The 25267-nt window shown below is 34.0% G+C and overlaps 1 protein-coding gene across 1 annotated transcript; it reads left to right on the top strand.

Moving 5' to 3' along the window:
- The first annotated feature begins 3357 nt into the window (after positions 1-3357).
- Positions 3358-4380, top strand: OR2T66 (olfactory receptor family 2 subfamily T member 66). The gene has a single exon (XM_001498405.3). It carries the CDS (start codon positions 3358-3360, stop codon positions 4378-4380), a length of 1023 nt encoding a protein of 340 aa, XP_001498455.3.
- The last annotated feature ends 20887 nt before the right edge of the window (positions 4381-25267 follow it).

Below are 25267 nucleotides of genomic sequence, written 5' to 3'. Positions count from 1 at the left end.
TGTTACATTAAAAATAATGAAGAAAACTTTATTTTTCTTTCTCTGAAGGATATGTAAATGTACACCTGGAAAACTATCCATAACCTATTCCTAAAGGGGAAATATTTCTCTCACTTCATGAAAATATCTATCTTTAAAAAAATTTTCACTCAATTTCAGTCATCTTATTTAATAGCCTGACATTAACTTGGTTCACAATTGACCAATAGTTATAAGCATCTGTGCACATTCTCATAATTTTAGCTGAGTTAATACATACTTTTAATTAAAGGCTAAATGTTTCACTTAGCAGGTAAAATCATTTATATATCCATAATGCCAATAAATTCTTTATTAAAAATGTTTTGTATGATATTTAGTGAAAAAGATCAAGTTGCATTAGTTATGTACATGAAATTAAGTAATACAAAAAGTGACCTATCTATTAAACTATCTTTTATAGTATGTTGAAAAGCCTAATATTCTAAAATATCATATATCACAATGTTTCACAACAGAGGAGGATATAACAGAGCTAATTATTAAACTACATTTTCATTTTAAAGAGTCATGGTTCCAAATGTATTATTATTTATTTAGACACACATGAGAGAGTGTGTGTGTGCATGTATGTATTTCTTGACAAATAGAAATGGCAAGCAATAGGATATGTTGGAGTATATGAGGAAGTCATTTGGCCTGACTTTGTTTTTTCCAAAAGGACCTGACATGACCATCTAGCATGCATTGTATACCTGCTTTAAACATTTCCTATGGCAAGAACAAATGGCCTTAAGATAAAGGTTCAACTTTCCCCCACATTGGCATTTCCTTAAGGATAAGCATCTTTCCTTAGGCTAGGAACTGATTGTTGTGCTTGCCTGTGACCACCCAACTCTAGACAACAGACCTACCCTCCTGCTGTGTTCACCTAGACAGCAGACCTACCTGCTGTGTCCATCAATTGCTGTTCCCACAGAACAGTCTCGCAACTATTGTAAAAGGGACATTTCAATCATGTGAAACATCCTGTTTGGGGGTATATAACTACTCTGTACACCCCACTTCTTCAGTGTCCTTTCTTCCTTAGGTCCTCACATTTTAGCTCAGAATAAACTCACTCAAATTTTCATTTATAGATTGGTTATGGATTATATTCACCAACAATCTCACCTTCACATTTACAGAGCATTCAGTCAAATGATGAAACTGATATTTTGTGCTATGGCTTTGTAGCTATTGTTTATATGGGAAAAAATAGCACCTAATGACATAGACTGGCAAATTATATTGAACTTAACATTTTTATCAACGTGAAAAATGTCTTGGGAAATTATTTCAAAATTAATTCATGCACAAAATATCTTAAATATTTGAGGAATCTGTTAAGAAACTTTGTAATTTAAAACATATAAACAAAACAAAACAAGGTTAAGTAACTGACTCCTCATCAAATATATAGAAAATAAAAGACATGATTCTTAAACCAGGATGTCTGTATCTTGAGCCCAGAGTTCTTTATCCCTACATCCCCACATCAATAAGATTAGCCTGAGGGCAGTTTAAAGTTATAATAGAGGTAGAGGGAGCCTGCAGGGAAGGAATTAGGGTATGTGGCAATAAGAGGAGAAATATCTTAAATAGTATGTAAAACAAGGAGCTGAATATGCTAGATAGGAGGTAGTGCAAATCACCAAGGCTTGGCAATTCCTTGATTAGGTAGACTGCTTATGTGTCTGGTATCAGTGGTTAAACAAGGCATCTCAAAGATGCTGCTGTTACTGTGTGCTGTTGTGTCCATTCAAATGTGAATGCTCACATGATGAAGGTAGTGATTTAATGAGCCATTAACACTGACTTTCCACAGGTCCCTTAAAGAGACTGCCTGTGTGTGAGATGGCTTTGCAAGACATGGGTTCTGTCTGCCACCTGATTTTTATAGCATTAGAGTATTCACAAAATCAAACCCGTCGGGTTATAAATCATCATTACTATCTCTGTCTCTGCAGTAATCAATTACCAGACAATTCCAGACAACAGGCTCAGAGATTATTATGTCCCTAAAGCTTTGGATGAAATATTTTTGGACTGTCCATATCAGAAATAAAGTGGTCTGCAAATCCATACATAAACAAAAATTGTGAATTTGTGCATTTTTCCACTAATGAAAGAAAAGAATTGGCTCCATGCACCTATGTGCTCTTTAGCTCTTTATGAGTTTACAAATTTTGTTCTTAGTATGGAGTTTAAAAAATGTCAAATACTAAAAAATCTTACTTATGTTCAGTGTATAACATCTCCCAACCTGCAAACCCTTCCTAATAAAGCCATCCTCATTTCCGTGGGTTCAGCCATTTTGCTTGTGTCTCCTAAGAAAATACATCTGTTTTGTTAAATATTAAACATCTATCCTCAGAAGATAGGCCAAATATCTAATTTAGGCATTTTTAAATGTTTTTTTTCTTTTCAGATATATTTATACTTTACCTGTGACTAATAATTATGCTCCATGGTAATAAGATTGTTTTAAAATTGCTTCCTTTTATTTTTAATCACCTTACTCATCACTATAGTTATTGTTATTTTCTCCAAGCATTTACTGACATCAAATATCGTCTCATGCTTGGCTTTCATATTCACCTGTTCATTGCAAGTCTCCATTGCAGTACATTGTGTGGTGAAACAATGTCTAGGGCATGGATCCAAGTCCTAGTAAGCTGGGGAAAGAAATGTGCATTTTATCCCAAGTATGATGGAAATAGACTGAAGGTTACAGACCAGGGAGTGGTGAACTTAGCCGCATTTTAAAAATCATCTAAGTAAAAATAGTTATTTAGGAGAGGAAGTAAGAATATTTTCATCAATTATTGGCGATATTATTTCCTTCAGTGGGGAAATTTTGTTTTAGTTATACCTATCTGTGCCCTTATGTGGTCCTTGTAACCCACATTGAAATAACTGGAATTTTTTGTTTATTAAAAGAACTAATTTGAATATGTTAAAATTTCCAAAATTTGAAAAGATTCATCTATGACTCAAAGAAATATAAATGACAAACTTTTAAGTGAGTGTTTATTTTCTAAACTGATTAATTTTGGCTTCAGTACACATAATTAAAGCACAATAATGATTATTAAATAATATAAAAATAGCCAAAGTAATTATTCATAATTTTATAGTTATTAACAGTTTTTTCTACTTTTGATTCATTTTGATTATATCAATCAACGAATATATCATTGTGTGAAATATATTGACTAACCTTATTTAAAACATTAAAAGTTTGAGTTACAGAGAAGTGGAATGATAGGTCAAGAAGAACCACCTTAACTGGGATGTAGGGCTTTGAATCAGGACCTTGGATTCCATATTCAGCACATGTCCAGAAGTTATGAAGTCAAACTAAGATTGTTAGATGATGAAAGTCCCTTCCATCTCCATTTTTCCATTGACAGAATCACAGCAGAAGAAATCATGGAGAAGAGAAACACAACCTCAGACTTCATTCTTCTAGGACTCTTTAAACACACAGGACCCCACCTCTTTCTCTTCATGGTGGTGCTGACAATGGCCATGGCTTCTTTTATGGGCAATGCCCTCATGCTTCTCCTGATATACTGGGACCCGCGGCTCCACACACCCATGTACTTCCTAGTGAGCCAACTCTCCCTCATGGATGTGATGCTGGTTGCCACCATCGTGCCCAAAATGGCTGCTGACTATTTGACCGGAAAGAAGTCCATCTCCCCTGCTGGCTGTGGGTTGCAGATTTTCTTCTATCTTACTGTGGGAGGGGGTGAGTGCTTCCTCTTAGCAGCCATGTCTTCTGACCGCTATGTGGCTGTTTGTCATCTACTGAGATATCCTGTCCTCATGAGCTGGCAATTATGCCTGAGAATGACTTCGGGGTCTTGGTTCCTGGGGGCAGCTGATGGGCTCATGCAGGCTGCTGCTACCCTGAGCTTACCATTTTGCAGCACACGTGAGATCAATCATTTCTTCTGTGAGGCCCCCATGCTGGTGCGCTTGGCTTGTGCTGACACATCTGTCTTCGAAAATGTAATGTATATCTGCTGTGTATTAATGCTTCTGGTCCCGTTTTCACTCATCCTGACCTCGTACAGTTTTATCCTCTTTGCTGTTCTCCAGATGTATTCTAGAGAAGCACGCAAGAAGGCTTTTGCCACCTGCTCCTCACATTTGGCTGTGGTGGGACTTTTTTATGGAGCTTCTATTTTTATTTACATGAGACCCAAATCCTACAGGTCAGCTAGCCACGATAAGGTCGTGTCAGCATTCTATGCTATCTTCACCCCTGTGCTGAACCCCCTCATCTATAGTCTGAGGAACAGTGAGGTCAAGGGAGCCTTGAAAAGGTGGCTTGGGAAATATGAAAATTAAAATGAGAGCAAACTTAGTGTCACTCTTGAAGATTATGGAATGCTAAATGAGTCTAATTTCCTGAAGTAATTAACATTTAAACATATTGTAATTCTCTCTCCTTCAGGAATGCATGAAGGGAAAGTTAAGTTCATTGATCAGTATAATAGGAAGCTGTTAAGAATTATGTGACACTACCATACTAAGAGATACTATTTCTTGATCACTTACTATTTGCTATCCTTCAACTAAGCAATTTTTATATGTTATTTTGCATCCTATTAACAACTGCATGATTTAAGTACTTTGACATCCATCTTCTAAATGAGAAAATACAGGCATGGAAAATTAAATATTATTCTCAGTATCACACAGCAAATAGATGTTAAAATATGACTCCCAAGATTATCCTTTAAGTTGGTATATTTATTTCTGTCCAGTATGGTTTTTTTTTTTTTATTTTCTAAGTGTTTTATGGTCTCAGGTCTTATGTTCAAGACTTTATTCCATTTGGAGTTACTTTTTGTGTATGGTGTGAGATAATTGTATATTTTCACTGTTTTGCATGTGGCTGTCCAGTTTTCCTAACTTCATTTATTAAAGAGATTTTCCTTTCTCCTTTGTATATGTTTGGATCCATTGTCCAAAATTAGTTGTCCATAGGTATGTGGTTTTATTTTTAGGCTCTCAATTCTGTTCCCCTGATCAGTGTGTCTGTTTATCTGCCAGTATCATGCTATTTTGATCACAATAGCATTGTAGTATATTTTGAACTCAGGGAGTGTGAGACCTCCAACATTGTTCTTTATAAGAAATGTTGAAAGGAGCCCTACTTTTTGAAACAAAAAGGTGAAGGATTACAAAGTTTTGAACAAGGAGATAAATAGAATCAGAAAATCGCAGCTCTATATCAGAATAGGTTAGTAAACATGTATAACATAAATGGACTGAAGCCATCAAAAATAACTATATCCACTTCAATTTGATCACAAACTCACAAAACAAAAAAGAATAACTTGTGAAAACAAAACCGTAGAAGCAGAAGAGAAAAGGATGGAACATTCATAGGCTAATGGAGATAAGAAGCAATCAGAAAAAGGACTATCTCATCTATGAAATCTTTTATACAAACCTCATGGTAATCAAAAAACAAAAAATATGAGTGGAGTCACAAATTATAAATACAGAGAAAACTGAGAAAAACATCACAGAAAATCACCAAATTGAAATGGCAGACAAAAATACCAAGGAAAAGAAACAATGGAAATATAGAATGACCAAAAGTAAAAGGATAAAGTGCTAGATTAATTCCTCATATATCATAATCTCTCTAAATGTAAATGGACTGCATCCATCAATCAAAAGACACAAAGTGGTTATATGGATTAAACAACAAGGCCCAACCATATGCTGCCTCCAGGAAGTACATCACAGCTCTAAAGACAAACACAGGCTTAGAGTGAAGGGATGTAACATGATACTGCAAGCATATGGGAAACAAAAGAAAACAGGTGTTTCAATACTTCTATTACACAAAGCAGACAGCAAGATAAAAAAGACAAGGGAGACAAAACGGGGCAGGACACAATGATAAAAGGGATTTTCCATCAAGACAACATAACACTAAGGAAGATATATGCATCTAATGCAGGAGCACCAATGTATATAAAGCAACTATTAACAGACCTTAAGGGAGAAAGTAACAGCAACACAGTAATAGTAGGAGAACTTAAAACCCCACTTATGTCAATGGAAAGATCATCCAGACAGAAAGTCAACAAGGAAACAGTAACCTTAAATAAAACACTAGACCAGATGGACTTAATAGATATAGAGAGAGCATTCCATCCAAAAACAGCAGAATAGACATTCTTTTGAAGTGCACATGAAACATTCTCAAAGATGACCATTTGTTGGGAAACAAAATAAAAATCAATAAGTTAAAGAAGATTGAAATCATATCAAACATCTTTTCTGACCATAATGGTAGGAAACTTGAAATCAACTACAAGAAAAAAGCTGGAAAATCATAAACAGGTGGAGACTAAAAACATACTATTGAACAACTATTAGATAAATGAAGAAATCAAAGACAGAGAAAAAATACCTGGAGACAAATGAAAATGAAAACATAACATACCAAAATTTATAGGATGCAACAAAAGAGGTAGTAAAAGGGAAGTTTGTAGCAATAGAAGCCTACCTCAAGAAATAAGCAAAATCTCATATAAACAGTCTCAAACTACCTAAAAGAACTATAAAAAGAACAAAGTCCAAAGTCAGTAAAGGAAAGAAATAATTAAAGCAATCAGAGAAGAAATAAACAAAATAGAGACTAAAAAATACAATAGAAAGATCAATGAATCCCAGAGGTAGTTTTCTGAAAAGATAATCAAAATTGACAAACCCTTCCCCAGACTCACTAAGAAAAAGTAGAGAATACTCACATAAATAAATCAGAAGTGAAAGAGGAAAAATTACAACAGACACCAAAGAAATACACCAAAGGAGTGTAAGAGAATACTACAAAAAGCTATATGCCAAAACTCTAAAAGAACTGGATAAGTTCTTAGAATCATACAACCTTGCAGAACTGAATCAAGGAGAGATGGAGAATCTGAATAGACCAATTATAAATATAGAGTTTGAAGTAGTAATCAAAACCTCCCAAAAACAAAAGTCCAGGACCAGATGGCTTCTCTGGTGAATTCTACCAAACATTCAAAGAAGATTTAATCACTACCCTTCTCAAACTCTTATGAAAAACTGAAGAAGACAAGATGCTTCTTAACTAATTTTCTAAATGTTTTGTAGTTTTATGTTTTACATTTAGAAGTATGACACATTTTGAGTTAATTTTTGTGAAAGGTTTAAAGTCTGTGTTTATACTCTGCATTTTTGGATAAATACCTAGTAGTGGAATAGCAGGATCATATAGTAGTTTTATTCTTAATTTTGGGGGTATTCTTCATACTGTTTTCCATAATGGCACATTTCCATAATGGTGAATTTACATTGCCACCAGGAGTGTATGAGGGTTAACCTACTCTGCATCCTCACCAACACTTATTTTTTCTTGTCTTGTAAATTATAGCCATTCTTATGGGCATGAGATGATATCTCATAATTTTCACTTGCATTTCCCTGATAATTAGTGATGTTAAACATCTTTTCATGTTCCTGTTGGCCATCTGTAAATCTTTGTCCAAAGAACATGAAAACATGAATGCATAAAGATATATGCACCCCTGTGTTCATTACAGCGTTATTCACAAAGTGAAGTCTTGGAAACCACCTAACGGCCAACAAGGGATGAATGGATAAGGAAGATGTGGTATATATACAGAATTGAATACTACTCAGCTATAAAAAAAGATGAAATCTTGCCATTTGTGACAATATGAATGGAGCTTGAAGGTGTTATGCTAAGTGAAATGTCAGACACAGAAAGTCAAATACTGTATGATCTCACTCATAAATAGAAGATAAAAACAACAACATACAAACACATATGGACAGAGATTGAATTGGTGGCTACTGGAGGGGAAAGGAGAAGGGAGGAGTGCGAAAAGAGTGACTAGTCCCATGTGTCTGGTGATGGATGGTAATTAATCTTTGGGTGGTGAACATGATGCAGTCTACACAGAAATAAAAATATAATGATGTACATCTGAAACATATAATATTATAAACCAATGTTACCTCAATAAAAAAATAATTGTAATTTTTGGTTTTATTAGTAGCAGCATTATCCGTGTTTTTATTTTATAAGAAACCTATAACTATATAAAACTGTAGATAAACTAATAAACTATATGAGTCTGAAAATATAAAACTATGGAGACAAAAATGATCAGTGGTTTGTTAAGGATTTGTGCAAAGGGATAGTGGGATGAAAAGGTTAAACACAGGGGATTTGTGGGTTATGAAGCTATGTGAGAATTAGATAAGATTTTTAAATCAAGCTTTTAGCTCATTGCATGGCACTTAATGTATATCAAGATTTAAGGTATATGGTGAGAGTCGTGATGATGAATATGACAATGATGAGGAGGAGGAAAAAATGGATATCTCTACACGGATGCTATGTGTCAACTTGCAAAGAATTTCCGCAAACTCAGAAGAATAAATAAATATTTCCCTTAGAATTGAGGACTGAGGACAACCATGTCAAAGCTTTCCAAATAATGATGTCATTTGAGCCAATATTTGAAGGAAAATTAACCTGATTAGACAGAGCAGAAGATGAAAAGTTTTCTTAAAGAAGAAATGGCATTGGTACAGCAATAGATATATTGTGTAAAACTGGAAAATTTGGAAAACTTACTAATAAACACATCTATAGCACTGGATGCATGGCAAATAAAACAGATGAATTCAAAAACCAGCAGTCCTTTAAATATCATCTGCGAAATTATTGCTTAATTTAGATCCTAAAAGCTTAAATAAGGACTATTGTATTTTCTTGATAACAAATAACTATCTGCTTTACATATGCAGACTAATAAGTCATTGGAAAGTTTTCTAGATTGTATATTCAGTATGTTGTGAGTTCGTGAAAATGTATGATTTAAGATGTAATTTTGTATTAAGAAATTTAGGACTAATAGTGGTTGAAGATAAATTATTCTAGAACTATTTAGTTATTTGAGTACTTCAGCAAACTTGTATTGCTTATTTGAACACAGAAAAAAATAGAAAAAAATGTATTTTGACTGCCTTCTTTATCCAAAAATTTAGAGTGAGAATGAATAAGCTAAAGTATTATGTTACTACTGTTGCTATTAATATTAACTTTTAATATAATCACTGAAGATATATGAATGGGCATTTTTTATGATTAAATATAAAGTAATTTGCCAGAGAAATAACTTTCAAGGTTTATATGACAAAAGCACTTTCCAGTTACACATGAATATTTAGAAACATTGAATAGAATTTTTTGCAGTACCTTGAATATTTTATGTTTCCTAGATCAATAATTAATAAAAACATTTTTAATTATGCTTTTGTAGAGACTGCAGTATACAATCTCCTGATTACTAAAAATGAAATTAATATAAGAAATCTCTTTATAAATATGAAATCTGTTATAATTTTTCTATGCTGTTTAAAATGTATTTGCTGTACCTTATACTTTGTTATTAAAATGTATTTATTCGCTTATTTATTTTTGTTGATTGTTTCTTTATTCTGCTATCTTTCTCAAAATAAAATGCCATCTGCCTCTAAGAAAGAAAATAAATATTTCCTTCTTTGAAAAATGTCATGTCTCAAAAAATACAGGTATTATACAGAATAAATTAGTTGATTGTACTTTAAAGTTAGAACACATGAATGATGTTCGTTATTTCCATCATCTAATATATTGGATATACTGTTCAATGCTTTCACAAACGTAATTGAAATAATTTTAAGGATAAGAGAAATAGAGAATAAAATGTCTACTTAATTGTGATTGCCATAATTACATACTTATAAAAAATAACTGAAACCATGGAAAAATGTTCAAGTTAAGAATGGAGTTCAGGAAGGTTATTGGATCCATTTATTTACATCAACAAATAAGCAACAAAAAAACATACTCAAAATGAAATGATCTCAAGAATAAAAACAACAAGATACAAAGTATATGTTAAGCTAAACATTTTTTAATAAATTTAGAAATATCAATAAAATTATAAAATATGAAGATACTGCTTACCCCTGGTATAGATATCAATTCTTACTCAAAATTAGTGCATAAAATTAAGGGAAATATTAAAATGCATCTTCAGAATCTTTGATTATTTTTTAAATTTAGTGTAAAATTTATATAAACAATGAAGAATAGCTAATTAATAAAGAGTACAGAGTAAATAAATTCCATGTATTAAGATTTTCTAAAATATACTAGAAATAAAAAAGGAAGATGTATATAGGTGAGATAAGTCAAATTGACTAATGGAACACAGTAGAGAATTTAGAGACTGATTAATGTGTATAGACATCTAAAATGTAACATGTAAGCCAGAAAAATAATGGTGAAGGCTAGATTGTTTAGTACTTGATGAAAATATAAGGGGTAGCATGAGGGGATATTCATGATGATGTAATAGTTCAATATTTTGATTGAAGTGGTGGTTATAGATACCCACAAGCATGATAAAATGATATAGAACCATAGAACATACATAGTCACCATGTTAATTTTCTGGTTTTTATATTGTCCTACATTTACGTAAGATGAAAGAAGTTTCCACTTCTGCCATGACAGTGTGAGGAACTCCACAGACCTGTTCCTCATTGAACATAAACTTGAAATAATAGCAATAAGAGTGAAAAGCAATAAAATAAAAAAAATAGAGAAATTAACAAAATCAAAGCTGTGTGTTTGAAAAGATGAACAAAATTTACTAGATTTACTAGATTGATCAAAAAATAGAAGTGAGAGACAAGAGTCCAAGACTCATATTGCTAGAGTCATAAATGAACAGCAGGACATTCTAGTCACCTTACAGACATAAAAATTATTGCACTTGGGGCTGACCCCATGACGGAGCGGTTACGTTTCTGCACTCTGCTTCGGCATCCTAGGATTTCATCAGTTTTGATCCTGGGTGTAGACATGGTAATGCTCATCAGGCTATGTTGGGGTGGCATCCCACATCCCACAGCTAGAAGGACTCATAACTAAAAAATGTTTATACAAGTATACACTGAGGGGATTTGGGGAGAAAAAGTACAAAAGAAGATTGGCAACAGTTGTTAGCTTAGGTGCTAATCTTTAAAAAAAATACATTACACACACAGACTTTAAAAAATTAAATGCCAATGACCTATATCACTTAGAAGAAATAGATAAATTCATAGAAAGACACAAACCATCACAACAGACTGATGAAAACATCGACAATCTGAGTAGACAAATAAAAATTAAAGTGATTGAATTAGTAACCAAAATCTATCCACAAAGAAAAGCCCAGACTCAGATGACTTCAAGAGAGAATTCAATGAACTGTATAAAGAAGAAATAAAATGAATTTTTCACTAAATCTTCAAAAACATGGATGAAGAGTGAATTCTTTTCTCGTTCTATGACATCAATATTTTGGTGATATCAAAAATCATACATGGGGGCCTGCCCCTTGGATGTGTGGTTAATTTCCATGCTCTGCTTCAGTGACCCAGGGTTTTGCCAGTTTGGATCCTGGATGCGGACATGGTACTGCTCACAATAAAAGTGGAGATCAATGGCTCTTATGAGTGCTTACACATAAAATTTTTAACAAAATACAAGAAAATCCAAATCAGCAACTCCAAAAAGGATTCTAAACCATGACCAAGTGAAATTTATCCCAGAAATACAAAGTTGGTATAAGATCTTAAAATCAACTTATATCAATAGAATAATAAAAACCAAATGATAATCTCAATATATGCAGAAAAAGCATGTGACAGAATCCAACACCCTTCTATAATAAAATATACTCAACAAACTCAGAAGAGAAAAGAACTTTCTCAACCTGGTAAAAGGCATCTATGAAAAATCCACAGTTAACTTGAAATGTAATGATGAAATCCTTCAAATTAAAATACTGAATCAGATAAAGATGTATATTCTTGCTACTTATATTCAACATTGTACTAAAAATTTTAGTCAGGACACCTAGTCGACATAACTAAAAGACATCAAAATTGAAAAGGAAGAATTAAAACTATATTTATTAATAGATGGCACGATTTTGTATATAGGAAAATAAAAGATGTACACTATTGGACCTAATATGCAAGTTCATCAATGTTTCAAGACACACAATCAATACATAAAAAATAATTGTACCTCTATGCATTTGCAACAAAAAAATAAAAAATAAAAGTAAGATAATTTCATTTATGATTGAGTCAAAATATTTAGGAATAAATGTAATTAAAGAAGGGCAAAAATTATATTCTGCAAAATAAAAAGCATTTTTGAAAAAGATTAATCATCAAAACACCTAGGATATATTCCATGTTTATGTTTCAGAGAAAAATATTGTCTTATGTATGGTGTAAGATAATGGTCTACTTTCTTTTATTTATTTATTTTTTTTGCATGTGGCTGTCCAGTTTTCCCAACACCACTCATTGAAGAGAATTTCCTTTTTCTATTGTATGCCCTTGGCTCCTATTTCAAAAATTAGTTGTCCATAGATGTCAGCAAGATTTTGAAAAGGAGATCCCCTGGTTTCATCCTCCATAGCAATGTGGTGGCCAGCTGAGGACAAAAGTTCCTCTGTATGAGCTTTGGGATCCAGGTAGGAACTTGCAAAACCCCAGTGGATACCATGTCCAAGTTGTGCCATTTTGAGAGGACAGGCCTGTGCCCAGGTGGCAGGCTCACTGGCTGTGATATGGACTACAGACCCACAAACTGTCAGACCACTTCTAGACTCAGTTACAGCCCTCTTTGGCCACAGTCCTGCCACTAGCAACATCCACCAAGGCACATAGGAGGAGTCATGCCTGCCTGCGCCTTGGGTAAAAAGCCCATTGACTTCAGTCCTTTATGTGAACACCTCAGAACCCAATTCTAATGCCACTTAGCCATGATCTCAGAACTCTTATTCCTTCCCAGGGACTCATTTGGAGACACAACTGTCTATGCACCTGGAAATAGGCCCACTGAACTCCATCAAACTATAAATGCTGAAACAATCCTGTAACTCAGCCTCAGCCCCTCTCAAACATGGTCCAAGGGCAGTCCTGCATGCCCAGAATTCTGACAAGAGACATGTCTACTTATGACCATGGAGGCATGCCTGCAGATATTGCTCCTGGCTTTGGACCCTGAAGCAGCCCTTTGAGACAGTCCCATCCCCGCTCAGCTTTGATATGGGGCCAGTCCCACTTGCCTAGGGAATTGCCCAATGGCCCAATGGAAGTCCTCCTAAGAATATAACTAAGCACATCTGCATACCTGTAAGAGACTTGTTTCCCTTGCCTTAGTAGACAGGGTATTCAGAAAGATACTGCTAAAGCTGATGTCAAAATGTGTACTGCCTATGTTTTCTTCCAGAAATTTTATGGAGTCAGGTCTTACATTCAAGTCTTTAATCCAACTTGAGTTAATTTTTGTGTGTGCTGTCAGACAATGGTCTGTTTTCCCTCTTTTGGATGTGTCCAGTTTTCCAAATGTCACTTATTGAAGAGAACTTTCTTCTCCAGTGTATGTTTTTGTATGCTTTGTTGAAGATTAGCTGTCTATAGATATATGGTTGCATGTCTGGGCTATCAATTCTATTCCATTGATCTGTGTGTCTGCTTTTCTGCCAGTACGATGTTGTTTTGATTACTATGGCTTTGTAATATAAGTACTGGGAGTGTGAAGTTTCCAACTGTGTGATTTTTTTTCAGGATTGTTTTGACTATTTGGGGGTTTATTTGGTTCCATATAAATTTTAGAATGCTTTTTTCTACTTCCATGAAGATATCATGGGGATTCCTATTGAGATTATACTGAATTTGCAAATTGCCTTAAGTTATATGGACATTTTAACTATGTTTATTCTTCCAATCCATGAGCATGGAATATCTTTCCATTTCTTTATATTTTATTCAATTCAATTTATTTCAATAGCATCTTATCATTTTCAGTGTATGTCTTTAACTGTTTGTTTAAATGTACCTCTAGATATTTTGTGCCTTTTGTTAAAATTATAAATGCAATTATATCCCTTATTTCTCTTTTTGCTACTTCCTTATTAGTGTATAGAAATACTACTGATTTTTGTATGTTGATTTTGTATACTGAAATTTTATTCTATTATTTTGCTATTATTCTGTTTATTCTTTGATTATTCTAACAGTCTTTTGGTGGTTCTTGATGCTATTCTATAAGTGGAATCATGTCATGTACAAATAGTGACATTTTTACTTCTTCCTTTCCTAGATGGATCCCTGTTATTTATTTTTCTTGCCTAATTGAACTGCATAAAACTTCCAGTTCTATGTTGAATAAGATTGGTGAGTGTTCTTGTTTTGTTCTTGTTCTCAGAGGAATGGCTTTCAGTTTTTCACCATTGAATATGATGTTAGCTATAGGTTTGTCACGCATGGCCTTGATTATGCTAAGGTACTTTACTTCTATACACATTTTATTGTGTTTTTATCATAAATGTATTGTGAATCCTGTCAATTTCTTTGCACTTATTGAGATACTTATGTGATTTTTATTCTTTACTAATGTGGTGTATCACATTGAGTGATTTGCAGATGTCAAACCATCTGTGCATCACTGGAATAAATCCCACTTGATGATGGTGTATGATCCTTTCAATGTATTGTGGCATTTAATTTACTAATATTTGGTTAAGGATTTTTACATCTGTGTTCATCAGTGATATTGGCCTGTAATTTCCTTTTTTGTATATTGTCCTTGTCTGGTTTTGGTGTCAGTGTAATTTTGGCCTAATGCAATAAGTTTAGGAAGCATCCCAATCTCTTAAAATTTTAGGAATAGTTTGAGGAAGATAACCATTAAGTTATCTTTGAATGTTTCGTAGCACTCACCAGAGAAAACATCTAGTCCAGGACTTTTATTTTTTCAAAACTTTTGAGAAATACTTCAATCTCTTTGACTGTGATTGGTCTATTCAGATTCTCTATTTCTTCTTGATTCAGTTTTGCAAGATTGTTTGATGGATGTTAGCTCAGGGTCAGTTGTCCTCAGCAAAAAAGAGGAGGATTGGCAACAGATGTTAGCTCAGGGCTAATCTTTCTCAAAAAGAAAAAATTATCCATTTCTTCAAGGTTATCCAATTAGTTGATGCATAGCTTTTCTTAATATTCTCTGATAATCCTTTGCATTTCTATGGTGTCTGTTGTAATTTCTTCTCTTTCATTTCTGATTTTGTTTTCTCTCGTCTTTGTGAGTCTAGGTAAAGGTTTGTCAGTGTTATTTATCTTCTTAAAGAACCAGCTTTTAGTTTCATTGAACCTTTCTATTGCTTTTATAGTCTCTATTGTTTCTGCTCTGATTTTTGTTATGTCCTTCCTTCTACCGACTTTGAAATTTGTTTGTTCTTTTTTTCTAGTTCTGTTGGGTATAATTTAAGACTGCTTATTTGAGACTTTGCTTCTTTGTTGAGGTAGCTCTCTATTGCTACGAGTTTCCATCTTAGTATCACTTTTGCTGTACTCCATAAAAGTTGGTATATTCTGTTTTCATTTTCATTTGTCTCCAGGTATTCTTTTTTATTTCTCCTTGATTTCTTCATTTATTCAATAGTTGTTCAATGGCATGTTTAATCTCCATATATTTGTGCCTTTCCCAGCTTTTTTGTTTTAGTTGATTTCTAGTTTCATAGTGTTGTGGTAAAAAAAAAAAAAAGGACGCTTTATATAATTTCAATCTTCTTAAATTTACTCAGTCTTGTTTTGTTTCCCAAAACATGGTCCATCACTGAGAATCTTCCATATGCACTTGAGAAGAATGTGTATGCTGCCATTTTTGGATGTAATGTTCTATGTATGTCTACTAAGTCCATCAGCTTTAGTGTTGCATTGAAGATTTCTGTTTCCTTGCTGATTTTCTGTCTGGATGATTGATCCATTGTTATAAGTGGGGTGTTGAGGTTCCCTACTATTATTATATTGCTGCCAATTTATCCCTTTAGGTTTGGTAATGATTGCTCTATATACTTTGGTGCTCCTGCATTATGCGCATATATATTCATAAGTGTTTTTTGCTCCTAGTTGAATGTCCCTTTTATCATTATATACTATCTCTCATTGTCTTTTTTATCTTGAAGTCTGCTTGTTTGATATAAGTATGGCAACACTTGCTTTCTTTTGTTTGCCATTTGCTTGGAGTATCATCTTCCATGCCTTCACTCTGAGTCTATGTTTATCTTTAGAGCTGAGAGGTGTTTCCTGGAGGCTGCATATTTTTGGCTCTTGTTTTTTAATCCATCCACTCACTGTTTGTCTTTTGACTAGAGAATTCAATCCATTTACATTTTAAGTGATTATTGATATATGAGGGCTTAATACTGACATATTGTAGCTTGTTTTCTGGTTGTTCTATATTTCCATTGCTTCCTTTCCCTTATGTTTCTGACTACCATTTCAGTTTCGTGTTTTTCTGTGATGATTTTCTCATTGTTTATGATTTGTGTCTCTATTCTGATTCTTTGTTTAGTTGTTTCCATGAGGTTCGTATAGAAATTCTCAAATGAGATAGTCCATTTTCTGATGGCCTCTATCTCCATTAGCCTAAGCATGTTCTACTCCTTTCTTTTTCCCCTTCTAAGTTATCATTGTCACAAATTATTCTTGTTTGTGTTGTGAGTTTGTGACTAAATTGAAGTGTTTATAGTTATGTTGATGCTTTCCTTCTCTTTAACTTTTATGTTCTAATTAAGTGTTTGCTAACCTGCTCTGATAGAGAGCTGATATTTTCTGATTTTGTCTATTTATCTCCTTGCTCAAAGCTTTTGTAAACCTTTACTTTTTTATTTCAGATATGAAAGTTTCCATCCTCATTTCTTGTAAGCCAGGTCTAATTGCAATGGACTCCCTCAGCTTTTGTTTATCTGAAGGATAATTTTGCTGGATAGATTATTATTGGCTGAAAGTTTTTGCTTTTCAGTATTTTGAACATACCATTCCATTCTCTCCTAGCCTGTAAAGTTTCTGCTGAGAAATCCACAGAAAGCCTGATAGGGATTCTTTGTTTATTTTCATCTCTCTTGCTGCCCTTCAATTTTTTCTTTGTTATTGACTTTTGCTAGTTTTAATGTTATATGCCTTAGATATGGTCTTTTTGCATTGATGTAGTTAGGACCTCTATTAGCTTCATATACTTGTCAGACCAGTTTCTTCCCCAGCTTTGGGAATGCCTCAGCTATTATTTTATTATTTATTTGAACAAGCTTTCTGCTTCTTTCTCCCTCCCTTCTTCCTCTGGAATACTTGTAATACTTATATTGCATTTTCTGATTGAATTAGATATTTCTGAAATAATTTATTCATATTTTTAAAATCTTAGTTCTCTCCTTCTCCACCTGAAGAATTTCTATATTTCTGTCCTCTTGTCCACTAATTCTGTCCTCTAGAAATTTAAATCTATTTTTTATGATTTATAGATTACATTTTATCTCATTGTGTTTTTCATATCCATACTTTCTGGGTTTTTATTTAGGGCTTCAATCTCTTTGGTGAATTATTCCCTCTGATCATTACCTCTATTCCTGAGCCCATTGAAATGTCTTTCTGAGTTCTCTTTTAACTAGTGTTTCTCTTTGACAACTACTTTGAGTTCTCTGTCATTTAGATTGTAAAGTACTATGACTTCAAGATAGGTTTCTGGAGATCTGGCATTTTCATTTTTCTCTAAAGTGTTACTGTATTTCTTCATGGTGCTTGATGAATTGATCCTTTGTTGGTGCATTTGTCATAGTATCAGGCCACAGATTCTACCTACCACCACTGGGGGTGGGCAGGAGCTTTGTTTTCTAATCCTGCCCCATCTGCTGATAGTTGTGTATGTAGGGCCACACTATATTTGCATGGGCTGGCTGCAGCCACTCAGCTGCTTGCAGTCATGCGGTCAGAGCCTCTGTATTCATCATGTAGATTTCTGCCCTGTCGGTGGGGCCATTTCACATCCAGGCTGTTCAGCTGAGCTGCTGCACTATGTGGGATGGGTGCCTATGTGGGGCTGAGCCTTGCCACAGAGCAGAGTGTTCTCATCTGCAGGGCAGCTGTCACAAGGTTGGCACTACTGCAGGCTGGGCTACCACTCTGAAACATTTGCATGTGAGACAGTCTGCCCCCACCTTCCCTCACCATTATGCTGGCCTCTGTGTGAGGACCTGTGACCTAGATTGCTCCCACTGGGGAGAAGATGTCTGCTCACTAGTTCTACTGCTTCTTGGGGATCCAGTCCACAGAACCTGAGATGTTTGGCTGCATGGATCTCTCAGGCATCTCTGTAAGATATCCTATGTTGGGTAATCAATATCTGCTTAACTGGAACTTAGAGTGGAGGGACAAAGGGAAGAACTCACTCCACCATGATGCTGATGTCACTCCAAATCTTTGACGTTTCACTGGCTTAAACTAACTGAAGGAAAATTCATTGAATAGATGACCTCTAAATAAAATATTAGACATTAATTGATGAATATACCTTTATCTACTCTTGGCTTATTACACAGAAAATCAAAGATGTTTGGATCTATTAGTAACCACATCTTGTATTTTATGAAAATATTGTACTATAGAGTTGCATATTTCTAGAAATTATAAAGGTATTTATAAATATGACAAGCCATAGAATGCTAATGTATAATACAGTTTATAATTGCTTACTTCTTAGTTTTCACTAAAAACTGAGGTCTATAATGGTTAAGAATTTGAATTATTGTATGTGATTAAAGCTACTAAAATTAATGAGGAATATATCTTTCTATTCAAGGAAAGTGAGATGTATGTTTTCTGTAAAGAAGGTATAAAGAATGAATATATTCTTGTTTGTGTTAAGAAAGATACGTTTTTTCCTAAAAAAGGAAGAAGACATGGGACAACTTCTGAATGTAAAAAGAAAGTTACAGAAGGTATGGGGGAAAAAACACCTCTGAGATATGAGTTTGGTAAAATTGTCTAAGATTAAAATGAATTTAGTTTAGTAAATGGTAAAAGTAGGGTGGTGGAAAATTTGATTTTGTTTTTCTCTCTCATGAAAGGATAATTTTTTTTAACTTTGAGCCTTCTCTTGATAAAAACATTATATTTTTTTGTTCGAGTAGAGATTTTATGTTTTATCCAAATAAATTTCCTGTACTGCTGCTGTCAAGTCTTTAATGACAGCTAAGATCTTTCTTACAGTGATTTAATTTTATGCATTCACCTGAAAATATTTCATTGTCACTTAGATTAAAGGGATAATTAAACATTGTTTCACGGGGGCCTATGATATTGTGTGGATAAATGTTATTAATACAAGTGTTTTAAAAAATTGTATAACATTCCTAAAATTACGATCTATTCTGGTTTTCAGTGATAATTCTAGTTACTATCTTGTAATATTATGTCACAAAATAACCAAATTTCTTTGTCAATTGCTATTTTGAAGTTTTTTGTCATTTATACACAGTTTTGCTTTACTCTGGTATTTTTCCAAATATGCTTCATTTTCAGAGACAATGATAGAAAGGATTCTAATGCTTACTCTGGAATACAGGTTTCTGACAAACTATTTCGTCATGAAACTGAATTGTGTAAGAAATTAAAGAACTCTAATGGAAAAACTGATGACTTCATGAAACTGCTAACAGAAGATCAAGATCAAGATTTCATTACATTCGGCTAAATGAACTGATGATATTGATTATAATTTTTATGACTTTTCCTTTGAAATATTGCTGATTTTTTGTTTTATTTTTTCAGGTTTTAGGAAATTTTTTTTGTCTTTTAAACTACAACTTATAACAATTTGGTAAATTTTACTTTTATAAGCAGAATTAAAACATTTATCTTTTTTTACCCTCACTGATCTCTACAGAATTTGGAAACTCTTAGTGCGTGACTATTCTTATTTTAATGGAAATATAGTTGTTTGTACAAGTTCAAAAAGAATCTCTTCTTATAACAAAACATGATGGGAAACATTGGTTATATTATCAAAGCTTTGACTAGAATGTTAAATGTGAGAGAAACATGCATAGATTCAGATACTACTGAACAATGATTGGCTCAATGAAGAAATCAAAGAAGAAATCAAAAAGTAGCTAGAGACAAATGAAAACATAACATGCCCAAATTTATAGGATACAGCAAAAGTGGTTCTAAGAGGGAATTTTATAGCAATATAGGCCTAGCTAAACAACAACAAAAAATATCAAATAACAATTTAACAGTGCACATAAGGAACTGGAAAACAAGAAAAACAAAGCCCAAAATTAGAAGAAGGAAGGAAATAATAAAAATCAGACAAAACTAAATGAAGTAGAGGCTAAAAAAAAAGAAAAGAAAAAATCAATGAAACTAAGAGGTACTTCTTAGAAAAGACAAACAAATTTGATCAACCTTTAGCTAGACTCACCAAGAAAAAAGAGAAGAGACTCAAATAAATAAAATCAGAAATTAAAGCAGAGAAAATACAACAGATACCTCAGAAATACAAAAGATTAGAAAAGAATCCTGTGAAAAGCTATGTGTCAACACATTGGATAATCTAGAAGACATGGAGAAATTCTTAGGATCATAAAACTTCTGAAATCTGAATCAAGAAGAAGTAGAGAACTTGAATAGAACAATAACCAGTAAGATCAAAACAGTAATAAAAACCTCTCAAAAAATAAAAGTCCAGGACTAGAAGACTTCCCTGGTGAACTCTACCAAGCATTCAAAGAAGACTTAAGATCTATCCTTCTCAAACTCTTCCAAAAAATTGAAGAGGAGAGAAAGCTGCCTAACGCATTCTATAAGGCCAACATTACCCTGACATCAAAACCAGACAAGTACAACACACAAAAATAAAACTACAGGTCAACATCACTGATGCGCATTGATGTAAAAATCCTCAACAAAATATTAGCAAATCAAATACAACACTACCTTAAAAAGATCTTGCACCATGATCAAATGGGATTTATTCCACGGATGCAGAGATGGTTCAACACCTGCAAATCACTCAGCGTGATACACCACCTTAACAAAATAAAGAATAAAAATCACATGATCATCTCAACAGATGCAGAGGAAGCACTTGAAAAGATACAGCTTCTATTAATGACAAAAACTCTGAATAAACTGGGTATAGAAGGAAAGTATTTCAACATAATAAAGGCCATATGTAACAAACCCACAGTTAATATCATTCTCAATGGAGAAAAACTGAAAGCTATCTCTCTGAGAACATTAACAAGACAAGGATGTCCACATTCATTACTCTTATTTAACATAGTATTGGAAGTCCTAGCTAAAGTAATCAGGAAAGAAAAAGAATTAAAAATGATGCAAATTGGAAAGGAAGAAGTGAAACTGCCACTATTTGCAGATGCCATGATTTTATATATAGAAAACCCTAAAAAATCTACTAAAAACCTTTTAGAAATACTGTATGAATACAGTAAGGTTGCAGGATACAAAAGTCAGATCTGTTTCTATACACTAACACCAAAGTAGCAGACATAGAAATTAAGAATACAATCCCATTTATAATTGCAACAAAAAGAATAAATTACTAGGGATAAATGTAATCAAAGAGATAGGTGCACTGAAAAGTATACAACATTGTTGAAAGAAATTGAAGAAGGCATAAAAAATGGAAAGATATGCCACACTCTTGGATTGGAAGAATGAGCATAGTTAAAATGTCCATATTTCCTAAGGCAATCTACAGATTCAATGCAATCCCTATCAATGACATTTTTCACGGAAACAGAAAAAAGAATCCAGAAATTTATGTGGAGCAACAAAAGATCCTGAAGAGCCAAAGGAATCCTGAGAAAAAAGAACAAAGCTGGAGGTATCACACTCTCTGATTTCAAAATATGTTACAAATCTATAGTAACCAAAACAACATGGTACTGGCAAAAAACAGATACAAAGATCAATGGAACAGAATTGAGAGCCCAGAAATAAACTCATACATATATGGAGAGCTAATTTTCAACAAGGGAGCCACGAACATAGAATAGACAAAGGAAAGTCTCTTCAATAAATTATGTTGGACAGCCACATGCAAAAGAATGAAACTAGACCATTATCTTACACCATACATGAAAATTAACTCAAACTGGATTGAAGATTTGAATGTAAGGCTTGAAACCATGAAACTTCTAGAAGAAACATAGGCAGTACACTCTTCAATATCGGTCTTAGCAGCATATTTTCAAATACCACATCTCACTGTGCAAGGGAAACAATAGAAAAAATAAACAAATTGGATTGCATCAACCTAAAAAGCTTCTGCACAGTAAAGGAAACCATGACAAAACGAAAAGACAACCTAGCAATTGGGAGAAGATATTTTCAAACCATATATGTGACAAGGAGTTAATATCAAAAATATATAAAGAATGCATGCATGTTAACAAAAATGTCTAACAACTCAATTACAAAATGGGCAAAATATCTGAAAAAACTTTTCTCCAAAGAAGATATACAGATTACCAATAGGCACATGAAAAAATGCTCAACATCACTAATTATCAGGGAAACGCAAATCAAAACTACAATGAGATACCACTTCATACCTTTCAGAATGATTATAACTAACAAGACAAGAAACAATAAGTGTTGGAGAGGATGTGCAGAAAAGGGAACCCTCATACACTGCTGATAGAATTGCAAACCAGTGCAGCCACTATGGAAAACTGTACGCAGATTCATCAAAAAGCTAATAATGGGACTACCCACATGATCCAACTATTTCACTACTGAATATGTATCCAAAGAACATGAAAATACAAATGTGTAAAGATACATGAACCCCTATGTTCATTGCAGCGTTATTCACAATAGCTAAGAATTGGAAGCAGCCTAGGTCCCCCTCAAGGGATGAATGGATAATGATGATGTGGAACATATACACAATGGAATACTACTGAGCCATAAAAAAGGAAGAATCCTGGCCATTTGTGACAATCTGGATGGACCTTGAGAGTATTATGCTAAGTGAAATACGTCAGAGGGAGAAAGTGTAAAGCCATATGATCTCACTCATAAATAAAATATAAGAACAACAAGAAATAAACACATAGAGACAGAGATTGGATTGGTTGTTACCAGACGGGAAAGGGGGAAGGCGGAGGGTGAAAGAGGTGATTGGAAATATGTGAATGGTGATGGATTGTAATTAGTTTTTGGGTGGTGAACACGATGTAATCTAGAAGAGACATCTAAATATAATGATGTACACCTGAAATTTGTATAATGTTATAAACTAATGGTTCTGCAATGAAAAAAATAGATTAAATAAATAAATGCAACTGAGTGTCCTCAATGATAAATGGTCCACCTTGTTTGATAGACCTGATTTCATGTTTTTGATATTTATTTAATTCTTGATGTTACAGTTTAGAAAGCATCCAATGAAAAATGTATAAGGTCACCCAAAGTGTTAACAACCAGTGAGAAACCATCTTTTGGAGGCAAATTTCCTCCATTAAAATCTGAAAAATTTACCCATTTTACCTCATGGACTTAAAGAAAATTAGACTCAACCAACAGAAGAGCATAATAATATATTATATATTTACAGAATAAGTGCACATAATTATAGTTAAATAACTGTTTGTATATCATTAAGATGATTTATTTACAGATATGTAACATTTCATTTCCTTCACTTTTCCAAAAAGACTTTCAGGAAAGACTTTCAACTTTGTGGATAAATTCCTGCCATATTTTAATCCTTAAGATATAATTCCTACAGAAAATTGGTTGTTGTGCTCAACCCTTGAGTGGGACACTGCACCTGTTTGAAAATAAAATGAAACCAGGTGATCAATGTAGGCATCGGAAAAGACATTGTTACAAAAAATTAGTTAGATTCCAGCTCCCATAGGACTAACCTGCTTATTCTGACTCAATAGAACATAATAATATTGATAGTTATATAGATGGCTATAAATTGACAGTTTATTTCAGGTTTTTCATTGTATGTACAAGGTTAGAGACTCATATATTAAGCATCTCAAAAAATCACAGATTTCCTGAGAAAAATACTCTTTTAACTCATATGAACTAAATTGATGCTGCATATAAAGTGTGCAGATTCAATTCTTCTTTTTTCCAATAACAGCACAAGCCCTCCTGAGCAAAGAAGGTTAAATAACTTAAAATTCTTACTTTAATAGTCCAAGGCCAATTTCCAGTCACACATGCAGTCCTCAAAGAGAATGCCAGTCTGTGGCTCTTGTCCCCTTGGTAAACAGGGCACCGATTATCTCACTGTCCCTCATAACCCTGAAGAAATGGCTACAAATATCTTACATGTATGTGCAATATCCACTACAGGGAATACGGCATGTCAAGTGTCCTGTGATAAAAAATTTAAGTGAATTTTAACTTAAAACACTGAGAATATTATTAGCTAGCTGTTTATAAAGAAACTATTTGAAAATAGCATTAAAAATCGAAAAGAACTTCTCTTATTAGCTCCCACATGGAAAGAGCTTGGAAGTGAGCATGCTTGTGCTTATTAGAGGAACAGTGTGGAACACAATAAAAATTATTGACTATGCTTTCAAATATCAGAGGATTGAGGTTTCAACTCACACTCTAAGCCTGTATCTGAAGAGAAAGTCAAATCTAGAACAGCAGATCTGAGATCTGTTCACCTGGAGCAGAAATTCCTGGAGCTGTAAATTGGGAGGAGCACTTAAAAAATAATCTTGGTGAATTAGTGCAGATGAGGTTTTACCAGCTTTAACGGGGAAACTTCTGGAGACCACAGTCTTCGCGTGGCAGGAGTGTGGGTGGCGGGGCAGCCACACTGCACATGGACACGGGACTGGCATTCACACCAGGTTTGCGTGATCAAGAGATAAATGTTCCCTCCTGGCTGTGCTGGGGAAGGATGATCACCGAGAACAAACTCAGAGGCTTCTCCACAACAAGGCCACTGCTGCGGAGGACAGTGCTTACCAGTGCTCTAACTGAGCTGAGGGAAGGGCCTTCTCCACAACAAGGCCACTGTTGTGGAGGACAGCACTTACTGGAGCTTTGTCTGAGCTCAGGGAAGGGCGTTCCCAACTCCAGGTACCCTGCTCTCCCTCTCTCACGTGAGGAAGAAGAGAGCTATGAAACATCTTTGAAGGCCACATCTCAAGGACACAGGCCCTGTAAAAGACTGAAATTTAGTCACAAGATTGTAGGAGGCAATTCCACATACATGTTTTGCCACAACGTCAACAGGGCTTTAGTATAATAA

Source organism: Equus caballus, chromosome 19 (genome assembly GCF_041296265.1).
Source record: "Equus caballus isolate H_3958 breed thoroughbred chromosome 19, TB-T2T, whole genome shotgun sequence".
Lineage (NCBI taxonomy): Eukaryota > Metazoa > Chordata > Mammalia > Perissodactyla > Equidae > Equus > Equus caballus.
Note: the sequence above shows the minus strand (reverse complement) of the source record. Positions and strands in the feature narration are given on the sequence as shown.